Raw genomic sequence first — 14,204 nt, 5'->3', positions numbered from 1 at the left:
TACTGCATGTTTGATAGGGCGTCACATACCATTGAACTTACATCAAACATGAAGCATCTAGGAATAGCTTCTAATTTTTTTTTACACTGTTAGGTAAACAAAGGACTAAAAAGTATTTAATTAAATTAGTTAATATCACAATGAACTTTTTTTTTTTCTTTCCTTCATATTTCTGAACTCATTGTATAAAAAAGAATATAGAACTTGATTTCTTTAACTGATTATCTGTAAAGAGAAAGAGAGGAATAAAAAGTACCAGACAGAACAACGTTTTAGCCATAACATATTAAATGCCTCCTCAACTAGTACCTACTTCATTCGACTTATCTAATAACTTCTCTTTTTGTATCTCGAGATATTCGGGAACATTGAACATAGCCAGCAATCATCATTCATCAAACAGTATATAGCAACAATATCAAGAATTGCTATTAGAATATTCAAAACCACTGACAAAGTAATCTTGGGCGATTGGTGCTATGAACTGCACACATCAGACCAAGTCATGTATATATATATAGCTTTCATTACGAGGAAGGCAAGAAAAACCGTGCTGTCACATCCCAGGTCACCCCCCTGGCTAAGACCTTATAAGATTCAATGATCATGCCTTAAAGTTTCAACAATCATGATAACATTGAGCCTCTGAAACTCCACACTTGGGTGATGGGGTGTCATTTCAATTTAATTTCTCTCTAGTTATACAGTTAAAACTCTTCACCATCCTCTGTTGATCTAGTAATAGGTATGGACCATCTCCCCAAATGTGCAGTGTAATTTATGCACCTGATGACACCTTTTCCCTTAGGTCCATCAGGGAAGTCAACAACACTCACGCTCCCTGCATCAAGATGAAATGATCCCAACCATTCTTTTGTCAAATTAAGGCAGTGCCCCATTAGTGCTATGTGGATTGCAGGATGACCAACTGCAACTACAACTTCTTCTGGCCTAGATTCGTCAGATATTTCATCCAATAGCGATCGCCAGGCTTTCCCAGATTGATCCCATAATTTTGTTCTCAACCCATCATCAATTCTATTTAACCACCCAGGTTGAAATGGTGGAAAATTGGATATATCCTGAAATAAATAATATATATTAGACAGAACATACAGACAATGCACACTTAAACTGTTGACCAAGCCTTGTTATTCAGGAAGCTAGAAAAATGGATATCAAAATTAGAAGCAGCTATTTGCACCAAGTACCAAGCACTTGGAAAAACCTTTAGCTATACTTCTTAGTATATTGAGATGGTCATAAGTTTCTTCTACGTTTCAATTCTTTCAAGCTTCTTTTAACAACATCTTCAATTTTTATTTAGCAAATTCTTACGGTCATTCCTTTGTCAAGAATCAAGATCATTCTAATACAGAAAAAACTTAATTAGTATCCATTTAAGTCAACAAATGATTGATGCACACTTCCACATACAAACACATCCAAACATTACTTGCCGTGTTGGTTTGTTTGAAGATAGTTTCAACATCAAGGTTCCCCATCTGCTTCATCTCAACATATCGAGGCACACAGTCAGCACCCAAGCAATCTGCAGCTTCTTGCACCTAAATTCATATCAAACAATTTAATTAGAGGAGAACAACAATGAATAGAATAGAAATAGAAAACTCAAATTCTCCAGTTCGGGCTTACAATTCAACAGGTATATATATAAAAAGTAAAAACCAGAGTCTATATAGACGTAGATGCAAATCCTTGCAATATATAGATTACACTAGGAAATAGGAATTTGACATGATAGAACTGGGAACTTGGCATGACGGAACTAACTATGACATACCAAAAGTGAGCTTACCTTGGAGATGGCCACGGCTGTCTCAACACAAGCTTTGTTAGGACTGCTAACTATGGAATTCACTTTCAAATCAAGAAGTAGCTCTGCAGATTTCTGGGACTGTTATACATGCAAAAGGTCAGATGAAATAACTTCTGCCCACTTATTTCTGATGATTGGATGTAGTACCTGTATGACACCAAGCATGTTCAATGGTTGATCACCAGCAAAAGGAAAACCATCCTGTTAACATAAGGTAGTTTGTTTAGAACTGGTATGTGAAGAAATGCATTTGGAATCAAAAGCTTAAGTTATTCGGTGAATGCACAACTCTAAACCACATAGTCAGCTATAATATCATACCATGAATGGTGAACCAACTATGCCAAAAGCTATGCTTTTGGGTGAAAGCATACAAATGACTTTTAATTTGACACTTTCCATTCTAATGCAAATTTTATAGCAATAAAGATTTTGATAAAATATGGGGAAGAAATAGAAATATTGCAAAGAAGTTAAAGCACCCAAACCACATCAAAAAAAGATATTTGAGTAAACATCAATTTTAGTCATACAATAAACACTTTCATAAACTTTATTTCTCTGAACACCTTCCACTATACTTCCTATTCTAGTTTTTTTTTTTAAATGTCGCAAGGTGCATTGGATACTAGAATGAGTCATAATAACACTTGGTAAACTACTTGATTTTTCAAATAATTGCTTGGGGTTTGTAGGAATGCACTTCGCTGCCAGCATTAGAAAATAGATAGCTCACAAAGGGTAGGTTATCCCTCATCACATCAGTTATAACATTCACAGAAATGGAAAAAATAAAAACTCAATTTTAGAACTTCAGCTGATGATCCTTTGACAAGTTACATCTGGATCAAATACATTTTAGTGTTTGCTTCTTACCTCTGTATTTCCTTGTGTTGATCCACTACAAACAAGTATAAATCGCCTACTTGTCTCTCTACCTGCAGATTTCCCACCAGCAACAGGCGAACCAGGGGTCTGCATTAATATTTCAACTCTGTTTAAAGAACAGCCTACACTGTTGAGCACATTGTGATCGAAAAACAATTTTTGGATTATATAGAGAGAATAACATAATCTGCATTCACATCAGCTTTTACTTTGAAGCTCTGTCATGGGAATAACAGCCAATCCCACATTTAAACTCAGCTGGTCGGCAGCTCGGCGCTGTGGCATTTTGCCCAGTGAATGTACTATTTACCTGATTTAAGCGGTTAAGGCAAATATGTGGAGATCCACCCTCAGGTCTCGGGATGAAATCCAGCACACTAACACCACAATTGCTCTGAAGTAATGTTCTGAAATACTCTGCCCCCAAACCTGATTGTTAGGAATGGAAGAAAAGATGAGCACGTTATTCAAATTGATAAAATTTTGATATTTTATTTTCATTACCAAAATTTCCTCAGAGGGAGAAACAGGTACCAATTGCTGTGGCAACAAGAGCCTGATTAACAGCATTGTGAGCAACCACAAGAACAGACCTGCTATCATGAGCTAAGATTTTAGTCCAGCAGCTTCTAGCACGGTCCCACAACTCTCTAACAGGATAATGGCCATCAATCATGAAGTTCGCAGCATCCACCTGCCACTCACGGTAAGCAGCACCATATCTCGCTTTCCCTTCATGCTTCAACAGACCCTAAAGCGACAAGAGATCAGTCAGACCAAGTCACAAGGCCATACCTTAGAACAACCACTATTTTAGTACTTAAAAAGATACAAGCTTATTCAATTCGGTACCTTACAGATTAATTTTATCAATTTCATCTTTCAAAGTTCAAATTATCAATATTTTTATTCTTCCATCCAAATAACAAAGGCAATACGTGACTAGAAAGCTAAGAGCTTGTTTGGATTATTTTTTTTCCAGGCCTTAAGACCCTCATTATGCAGAAGTCACTTTAAATCTTGACTAATCTATGTTGAGCTCGGTGAACCCACTTAAGGAAGCAAAGCTCTCTTAATGCTTATTTTTTCCATACACAAGATTTGAATCCAAGGTCATGCTTAAGGAAAACCAAGCTCATTGTCATGTGAATCAACAAGCACTGGTTAAGAGCTTGTTTGGTTAAAAAAAAATTGCTATTTTTCATTTCCCATTCTCACTAAGAATTACAAAAAGAAAAAATAACGTACGCTCTAACAGTGTTAATGATTTTTACACTGCCATTTAATCACAATCTACCATATATAGCAAGTCTATTAACATTTACAATAGTTATCTTAAAACTCAAGCCAACCATAGTTCTCATTGATTGACAATGTAAAACATTTTGTTCGAACAATGCATAGAAATGAAATTCTTACAAAAATGTTTTCTTATTTTTGTTCTGTCCATGTTTTCAAAAATCTGACAATAAAGGTCTACTTGCTTTGACAAAATGTTTTGAATTTTCATTTTTTATTTTTATGAATAATCACAAAAATGTCACTACTTTTACTTGTTTTCTTCATTACAAAGATTTGTACAACTAACAGTGGAAACAACAAAGCCTTGCTGTCACTATTTCCTATTTAAATCTTTAACATCGTGAAAACAAAGCAAAAACAAGTTGACAATTTTATAACTGTGAATAGCAAAAAGAAAGCAAAATGTTTTCTTAAACCAAAGAGGTCGTAGTATAAAGTTTGACTTTCATACACTGAATGTACAGAATTTTACCCTATCAAGTAGCAACTAATTAAAAATCAATCTAAAATTAAATATAACGTCAATAATTATCACAAAATTCAATAATCTTAATCTTATCATACATGACAAGACAATGTATAATTAGACGACAATATATAAAACCTTTAACAGGTGAGTGCATTTTAATTAAATTATTTTTCAAATAGTAGTGAAAAACAACTAGAGTAAATAGAATATGCTTGGCCGACGTAACTAGTTTTTATACTATTAATCAATCAGAAATTGACAAATATAATAATTTTGTTGACCTTTATACTAACTACTTTAAAGCCTAGGATTTAGATGACGGTCTAAATGCGCATAAAAACTTAAACGAATAAACACCCACTTTGGCCTTTGAATTTAGAAGGCGTTGTCATATTAGTTTCTAAACTTAAGAAATTATTAAATAAGACCCTAAAGTGCAAATTTACTATCACATTAGTCTAAAACTTGAAAAAATGTGACTAAAGTAAGAATGTTGATATATATTCAAGACCAAAAAGATAGTAAGTAATTAAATTTAAGTACATATTCGACATTTCAAGGACTTGTTTGAGAATTTATGAGTTTGAGAGACTAATATGAGAGTACAACGGCTTCCCAATTCATGGACCAAAATGGATGTTTAATCAAATTTATCCTAAAACAAAAAACTATAATATTATGTTAGGGTGGAGCATAGCATACTTGAAAGGAGTACAAATCGATTTCCCTCAAGTCAATGTCGGGAACGATGGTCTCTTGGCGAGGTCCCCAAATGATTTCAGCGGTTCTCTTGGATCGAGCCAAAGGACTAGATTACAACAAGAAAGAGCACAATAAGCAATGGCAATAAACAAGCAATGGATCGAATTAAAGTGATGAGAAGAAGAAACCTAGCGAAGCATGCATCGAAGTGATCGTCGATGAGCATTTGGCGCGAAGTCTCGGCCTGAGACTCGCCCTTCTTCGTGAGAACCGAGAAATTGGAACTTCCTTGGATCCTCCCTTCCGCGTTCCACGTGCTCTGCCCGTGCCTCACCAGAACCACTCTCTTCGCCACCCTGATCGGAGGGAACGGCACCGAAGCCTGCAGCTCCGAATCCAATCCTCTTTTCTCTTCCACGCTGCTCAAGGAGCATCTAACGACGACGTTTCTGCTACGCTGCGGCTTGGGCTGAAAATGATGAATACTCACGGAAGAAGAACAGGGTCTTACTATCAAAAGCATCTTACTGAGTCAGTGAGATTGGGTTGGGTTGGAACTTGAAACTATTTTTTTTTTTTTTATATTTTATATATATGGTTGCCGTTGCTTCCATATCGCTCTGCCTCTGCGTGGAGGGAGATACCTACGGAAAGCCACGTGTTCAAACAACCAAACCTCTATCTTAACTAAATTCTTCAAAGACAACGTTTTTCTGCTTTGCTTTATATAATACTACTATATCTTTTTATTTGAAAAAACTGTTTGTTTATACTATGATCACACTACTTTCTTGGAAGTGGGAGATTATTAGAACGTTGCCTGATTGGCATCTTGAAGAGACTCATCGTGGAACATTTTTCATGTCTTTTACCCAAAAGACTTTAAATCATTTTGTGCTTTTTCACCCAGAGTAATTCTGCTAATACACCTAAAAAAAATTGTGTTGATACAACAATCAAAACGATATATTTAAGTTTTATTATGTTATCACCAAAAAATAGTTTCACTATATATATATTCTTTTAGAAACAATTTTATTCAACATACAGTCATATATTAAATGTGAACATCTCTTCCAACATTCACTCAAGCCCCGTTGATAGGTTACATTCTGTTTTAATACAATTACATTTCATATATTTCCATTTAATCTCTCTTTTATTTGGGCAAAACTGTTTTTTTAACTTCATAAAAGAATTATTTTCATTACCATTTTTTTTAAAGTATAGTAAAATATTACAACTTAGTATGATTAGAAATCTTGCAATTTCAGGAGTCACATCGTGGAACATCTTCCTTGGTTTTTATAGTTGAATTAGTTTATTTCCTTGAAAAAATAGCAGCTATTAATATTTTGCTCGATGACAGACATTTTTGTGAGCAAAAAAGCCAACAATTACCATGACAAGGTAAAGAGAAAACCATCTTTAGTCTATGGGTGCTTGGTTCAAAGAAGGGAGTGAAGAAAAAATGAATAGAAAAAAAAATAAAAGGGTAAGAGAATAAAAGGAGAGCAAATGAAAAAAAAGTTTTCCATATTTATTTTGGTGAAAGAAGAGAGATAAAAGGAAGGTTCCTTTATTTGATTAGCAAACAAAAGAAAGTAAAAATAATATTAATATACTGTTATTAGCTAAGCAAAGAAAGTAATGTGTTTTTAAATCTTTGGAAAAAAGAAACTACGCATAAAAGGGGTCCTAACTTTTAACTTTTGCCAACTGAGATGCCCTAATAAATCTTCTGCTACTTCCCTCCAGCTGTCCACTACTCGAGTTTCAGTCCAATCTATCAAAAGGGAAGACGGAAACAACAAACTCTTAACAGCAATAGGACAGGTAGTAGGTCTCCAAGAACCTAGAAATCTGCTGCCAGAAGAAACAGGAATACAGTATCTATTGGCAAACAATGAATTTCATCCATAGCAATTTGAACACTTGCGTTTAAATAGCTACCAACAAACAAGCCCACATAATGAAAAATGACCAAATTCTTAATGAAAAAGACTTTAACCGGAGAAAATATTCTCACTTCAGTTATGTACAAGTATATCCCAAAAAATGACCATATTATTGTTACAACCTCTTTAAAGTAGAAAATATAAATCACTCAACTTCCTAATCCTACAACTAATGTCACATCAAAACATGAAAGCCAGGAGTAATCCTTTTTCCCAATTGGAAGAGCTCTCTCAACAATTAATTGAATAAAAGGGAGAGCAATGTTGCCAAGCTAGTAATGGACTTCAATAGGCAACGTTGAGGCTACTTCGGACATGCATGCTCTCCTGATTAAATAATGCATTGTTCGTGATCACCCTCCGCAAACTTGTACCTAATTGATCAAATACCATAATTTGGTCACTGTAGAATAATGTCTCTGTATCAAATAATACATTTGGTAAATTACAAAGAGTTCTTCATTTCAAAACACAGTACATATTTGACTTTACACTAGACTGAATTGGGACGCAAGGAAGATGATTCGTGGATTATTGTGTTTAAAGCTACATTATCTAGCCCGACTTCATCCCTGCACTGAAATTACAGAATACTTGATTGATCAAGCTTAACCCAAGTTACAATTGAGTACTACCAAAAGGTAGAAAAGAATGATGCCACTGGTTCATTTGCAGAACTCTAATGTAAAGCAACGGGTGAATTCTGAGTATGCTTGAAGGAACTGTAACACTCATGATCATCCGTGATAGACCCTTGAATTGTAAGAGCAAGAAATATCCAATTTCATTTAGCAAATGAACCAACATTCCGAAGAGGCAGTCAACAGGACCCATATGCCCATCTTTCTTCACATGTTAAACAGACAAACCCAAAAACATACTACATCTAAAAAATGTCAAACCAATCATGTAGTATAGCCCAATGTGGCAAAGTTGTAGCAGGCAAATAAGTACCAATGTTCTCCCATCTTCAGGCCTGAAATAGGATCAAATTGTAGAAGACTAGCTTAGCATTCACAGTTGGGCCAGGTGTGGTTAAAATTTGGGTAATGAGCAAGATATTGGTTAATATGAATAATGGTGAACTTTGACCTTCATTATACAGTTGTATATGGAAGAGCACATAAAATTCAGTTGAACAAAAAGGTATATAATCTGCTAAACAAGCAGATAAGCCAGATAGCCACTAAATGCACCATCCACGCAATTTAGCTATCTTTCATTCATTTATTAAGTATACCCTTTGGAAAAAAGAATGTCAAAATTCAAATTGGAACATTGTTTGCTAAAAGGAGTTAACGCTGCATAAAGCATTTCAAAAGAAACACCCCTTCAATGTACAGCCTCTTCCAAAAGAAAAGTAATGGTCTATTTTGAATGAAGAGCGTTTAGGTTAAATAGTATATATGAACTTATATATATGCATAGATATCAATGCAAAGGAATAAAAGTAGTGGCCGAGGAATTCCTGGTTATTAATATTGTTTTCAAAATCACATGCTTGACTGAAAAACATACTGAGAGGTGCTTGGTCAAGTGCAGGAAATATCCAATTTCATTCTTTTAAGAACAATTAAAATAAAGAAACTGTTTCTATCAGTTATTTTCATATCTAGCATCTCCTGTGATCGTCACACAAACCCAAATAATATATGCAGCTTTTTATTAGAACAGTAACAACATTATTTATGAACCTTTCAACTTTCCTGCTTTCTTAAAACATGACTATCATGAAAGTTGAAGAAAATACATTAACAACTAACTTGATAAGAGCACCCCCAACAGGGAGTGCTTAGATGTATCTTAAAAATAAGCAACAGAGCTTACAAGAATTTGCCATTGGAGTGATCCTACGAGGCAAGAAAAGTTCCAATTTTTTTAGCTTCATTGCTTCAGCAAGGAATGGTGTTTAGCACTATGAATTGCTTATAAGTGACCTGGTATGGTGGGACCCATTTAAAGTGGATGGAAGTTGCTTATAAGCAACTCCCATTGTAGATGCTCTAATAAATGATGTACCTACCATATCCACCAGCTAAAATTTTAATAGAAAAGTAAATCATAGACAGGATAACCGGTGTCAGCCTCGTGAGCTCTTAACCAATTCACTGCCTATTTTTGCAAATGCCCTCAGCATTGAGGATTCTCTAGGCTTTCGCATATTGATTTACTTAAAATGAACCTAAGCAATATCCTACTTGCCAACTAACAGAGTCCATGGCCCTTGTGTTATGTATACACATCCAAGGATAACAAGAAGAAAAATGCTTATTGAACCAAACTCTGTTTCAGCAACATATCACATTGTAACTTGAAATAAGCCAAGCTTAGAATCAAGGAAACTCAATAATCATGTAAAGTTTAAGCACCATAAAACATTGAAATCCACACCATATAATGTTTTGTTCAAGAACACAAATAGAAAAAAGGATATCAAAATGCAATATTCAAATGAACCTGAAAGCAAGATTTTCAGCAATGGTGGATTCATCACCAGTGTCCAGCAGAATGCAGAACATGCTCTCCAATTGTTTATTCCTGAAATACCCTTTCATCATCGTGTTATACGCCATCGGCGTGCGCTTAACGATGCAGTAACAGTTGGCAATTATGTTGTAACTAATGCTATCGGCGTTGAATTTGTTTCTTAGGGTTTTGAAGAGGTCGTGCGCCATTTCGACGCGCTTGGACTTGCAGAGGATGTCGAGGATGGTGTTGAAGGAGTGAAGATCCTGGCGGCAACCATAGTTGTGCATGGAGAGGAAGAGATTCACGGCGCGGTGGGGCTTTTCGGCGGAGACGTAGCGCTCGGCGAGGATGGCGAAGGTGCGGGGAATTGGGCCATGGCGGAGGGAGCGCATGCGGGCCAGGAGGGCCCATGCGGAGTTGTAGTCGCGCATGCGGGCCGCGATGTCGATGGCATGGTCGAAGGCCGAGGGGGAGTGGGTGTAGGCGGGGGTGGCGGCCCAGGTGCTTGAAGAATTACCACAGAAACTCACACCATGGGCTAAGGAATGTTGATTTTTTTTTTTTTTTTTTTCTGATTTCTTTGGGGACTGTTGTTGACATTATTTTTTATGTTTGATTTCCATTAAAATAATGTTCGGTTAATAGAGATTAATATTTAATTATTAACTTTAAGAGATACGTAAATTATATTCATTAAAAAAAATATTTTTTTGTTGATACGAGATCTTTAACCTATACCTTGCATAATTGAAGTATTGGTATAATGATATTGAGATAAATTCTAATTATTATAAGAAAATATATTAACAACATAGTGAGACTTAACAAAACTAATTTTTAAGATAAAAATTATTTTTCACTCATATATATATAAACTTTCATTAATTTTTTTTAAAGTTATGTTGTGAGTTTTTTTATTGTGTATAAATTAATTAAGGATCATGTAATTTAGGATCATCAAAAAATTGTTGTCTTTGGGTATTTGTTATATAGTTATTGTTCTAATATGGGGGACGATCACCAAAACATCTAGTAACTATCTATACCTAAAACACCAATGAGTAAATCTGTCTTTTTAGTGCAAAGGAAATATCTATATATTGGGGGCTATCTCTCCGAATATTCCTTAACTATAATCAAAGTAGATATTAACTCAGCATGTTACCGACACGATACTCAATCAATACATGCGCTTCAAAAACATACAATTAAATAAATACATAGATGATATATTAATCAACAAAATAATAAACTAGTCGATAAAATACATAAATGATACATTAGTCAGAAAATATTAGAATGATAAATTAGTTGGCAAAATACAAGGGCAGTACAATACTTGAGGATGAATTCATGAGAAGTCGAACCCATGAATGTTTCTTATATAGTACTCTCTCAAGTCTTATATATGAAAAAAAAAACTAATTTACACTAATTAATAAAATTGGTTAGTATAATTTAATTGCACTAATTTCACTTAAAATAAATAAATTTTTCTTTTGAACTATTCAATCTATGCTTTATTGAAATTTGATACCAAAAAAGAGAGCAAAATTCAAGGAAAATAAAATCTCAATTAAATGAAAGGTGTTTTGAAAATAGTAATAATAAATTTGGGATGAAAACATGTCAAATTGTTGGACACGAGTCTATGACCTAACCTACATCAAGCCAAACTTTTTAAAACATAGGCCAAACCAATGCTTTTATTAGAACCAATTAAATTAAAGGTTCAAACTTTATGTCATTTAAAAGGTTTACTAACCTACTAGACTAACCTATTTAAATAAAAAATATTTATTATTATATCAAATTTGTTATAATGTATTATATATATATATATATATATATATATATATATATATATAATTTCCATTTTATAAGTTAAAGCATGTCGACTTATATAAAAAAAAGTGTAGTTTATAAGTTTATTGAAAGATAAATTTATGTCCTATTTAACATTTTTATTACAAAAAATATTTACAAATAAGTTATTAACCTTAAAAAATATTTATCTCATATAAATAAGTTAGATTTAATTTTATAAAACCTAACATATCTATCTTTGATTTCTAACTTGATATCAAAATTATTATAAAATAGGCTATTGAACAAATTTGAAAGTTAGGTTAATCCTTTAAAAAGATATATGACAAATAAATAGATCAAATTTATGACATGTATTTTCAAAAAAAGTCAAATTTAGGCTTAACAAAGCTTAAGTCTATTTAACCTATTTACACCTTTACAACAAATGAGGTCAAATTAGGAAAAATCCGTTAAATTTAAAATTAATATGCATGTGATTTTCTTTTTTCTTATATCTTAGACACAAAAGAGTATATACATTCTAATTTTTATTTGGTAATTAATATATTAATATACATACCAATGACGTACAAAATTGTTGCAATAATGAGAGTAATTATAATAATATAATATTTGATTGACACTCTTTCTTTTATAGATGGATTTTGTTAAAAATTACAAAATTAACAAGCAGATAAATATTCGTTCAAAATATTCGTAAGAATATTAATATCAGAATATATTTAAATAATTATAAAGAAAAATTAAAATGTAGTCATCCTTGAATTGATTTTTATCCTGTATTAATGTATTTGTAATAAGAGATTATGATTGACCCCCATATAAATAAAGTAGTATTTTAGTGTTAATAATTATTGTTCCTATTTGATGTGTTAAAAGTGATCTAATCATGGCCTATACTGGTCCAGGCCCAATCCAGTGTGGACAAGCCAACCTTTTGGACATCATCACAGTTTTTTTACTTCTGGCAAAAGAAGAGAAATGAAAAAAAAATTAAATTAAATTAAAGATCATTAGATCGGGGTTATCAGATTGTAAAATATAAATTAAATATTCAAACTAATGAATACATGGTCTTATTGGTTTGGACCGTTTGGTTTGAGTCAAATTCAATAAGAGAAGAAAAAAAAACCCATTTAATTAGTTTGGTTCAAATAATTGAATTAATCGATTAAATTAAACTAACTAAATTGTTAAAAATACTTTAAAATTGGTGAACTACGTAGCTCACACAGATTGTTGCTCCACTTTTGAATTTAGAGTAAGTTGGTTCCGTTTGTCTTTTTCAATGTAATCAATGGAATGTTAGATTAATCTAATGAGTTATCTTAATGGTTTATATTCACATGCTGCTGAGACGATTTATTTAATAAAAAAAATTGTATACAATTTTAATTTTGCAAAAAAATATTAAGATTAGAGACAATTACAATAAGTAAAATTCTGTTTTCAGTGAATTAAGAGATACCCATAATAAATTGAATACTACTCTAAAGTCTAAACGTTTGTTAGAGCCACCATATCCCCCAAAACCCAAAACTAATCTAAAAGTATTTTTTTGACATGCAAATTACTATTCGACTTCTGTAAAAGAAATAAAAGAGAAAAATAAAAAATATGATAAGTAATACGATGTAGTTGGAAAAATAAAAATAAAAATACATGATAAATGTTAGAACATCCACTACCTAACATTCCTCTTTAAAATCTAAAATAAATCTGAATTCTACACATCACTCATTTATTTTATTTTTTAAAATTTAAGCAAGTATCCCCTTTAATTGATTTCTTTTTAATCTTTAACATGTTATATGGGTTTCACTAAATTATACATTTTTTTTTATCTTTTCAATATATTTTAATTTTACTTTTTTACTATAGAGGCATTGTTTATTATTAAAAATATTTTATTTGGACCAGGCGTTAATTTTATTTTTTTCTGCATCTATTGTTTGGTGTTAGAATTAGTTCAATTGAACACAAATCAAAATCACAAATTGATTAAAAAAATTGGAAATGATGGAAAATTATGTTAATTTTTATTTTCCTAAATTATGCAGTTCAGCTCAATTTTTGGATTGAAATGTGATATTAACTCAAATCAAATCACACTTTTATTTATATATATATATATATATATATATATATATATATATATATATATATATATATATTCCTAATATATAATATAGGTATACAAATTGATACATATATAAAAGATTTTTTTTTATTAAATTGTAAGTTATTAAATTGTACCTTACGAAAGATGTTTGATCCCCATAACTATACTTTATAATATATTAAGACGTATTTAAAATTTTGATTAATATTTTTTTATTTATATTTGAATCAATAGTAAATTTGGTTTTTTATATTAAAAAATTATAATTTTTTATTTTATTTATTAAAAATAGGAACATATCGTTAATATATATTTTTAATTTTTTAATTTTAAAAAATTTTGATAAATTAATCAACTAACTCGTGGTGAGTTAAATTTTTCTGGTTCATTAGAAAATGAGTTGGATTGATTTAACCCGTTTAAAGTACCAATTTTTGTTGAGTTAACCTGTGTCAATCAAGTTGGTTCATTTTGACACCTTTATCAAAGATAATATTTATTTGTGTATATAATTTGTTAGAATTTTTTAGTTATATATAATAAACATTTAACTTATGTATTGTAGATGCTAAAATACTAGTTTTTAGTATTAGTATACTTATAATTTTATTTTTGATGCACAAT

General features: G+C 32.0%; 2 protein-coding genes across 5 annotated transcripts; both read right to left on the bottom strand.

Moving 5' to 3' along the window:
- Window positions 1-407: 407 nt before the first annotated feature.
- On the bottom strand, window positions 408-5,881 carry LOC109798256 (putative 2-carboxy-D-arabinitol-1-phosphatase). Its single transcript, XM_020358460.3, has 9 exons — window positions 5,390-5,881; window positions 5,202-5,307; window positions 3,263-3,479; window positions 3,039-3,157; window positions 2,717-2,815; window positions 1,988-2,041; window positions 1,820-1,918; window positions 1,461-1,568; window positions 408-1,082 (listed from the first exon to the last, which is right to left on the bottom strand). Exons 1-9 carry the CDS (start codon window positions 5,722-5,724, stop codon window positions 708-710), a joined length of 1,512 nt encoding a protein of 503 aa, XP_020214049.1. The 5' UTR covers window positions 5,725-5,881; the 3' UTR covers window positions 408-707.
- Window positions 5,882-7,174: 1,293 nt separating this feature from the next.
- On the bottom strand, window positions 7,175-10,221 carry LOC109798508 (pentatricopeptide repeat-containing protein At1g74900, mitochondrial). 4 transcript variants are annotated; one of them, XM_083061873.1, is made up of 2 exons: window positions 9,654-10,221; window positions 7,175-7,533 (listed from the first exon to the last, which is right to left on the bottom strand). In XM_083061873.1, exons 1-2 carry the CDS (start codon window positions 10,057-10,059, stop codon window positions 7,445-7,447), a joined length of 495 nt encoding a protein of 164 aa, XP_082917999.1. In that variant the 5' UTR covers window positions 10,060-10,221; the 3' UTR covers window positions 7,175-7,444. The 4 variants fall into 4 exon arrangements, with proteins under 4 accessions (XP_082917999.1, XP_020214416.1, XP_020214415.1 ...); XM_020358827.3 differs by having other exon boundaries at window positions 7,175-8,135; window positions 9,654-10,220; XM_020358826.3 differs by having other exon boundaries at window positions 9,617-10,219.
- Between the last annotated feature and the right edge of the window lie 3,983 nt (window positions 10,222-14,204).

This window comes from Cajanus cajan, chromosome 8 (genome assembly GCF_000230855.2).
Source record: "Cajanus cajan strain Asha chromosome 8, NIPB_CcT2T_4, whole genome shotgun sequence".
NCBI classification, from domain to species: Eukaryota; Viridiplantae; Streptophyta; class Magnoliopsida; order Fabales; family Fabaceae; genus Cajanus; species Cajanus cajan.
Note: the sequence above shows the minus strand (reverse complement) of the source record. Positions and strands in the feature narration are given on the sequence as shown.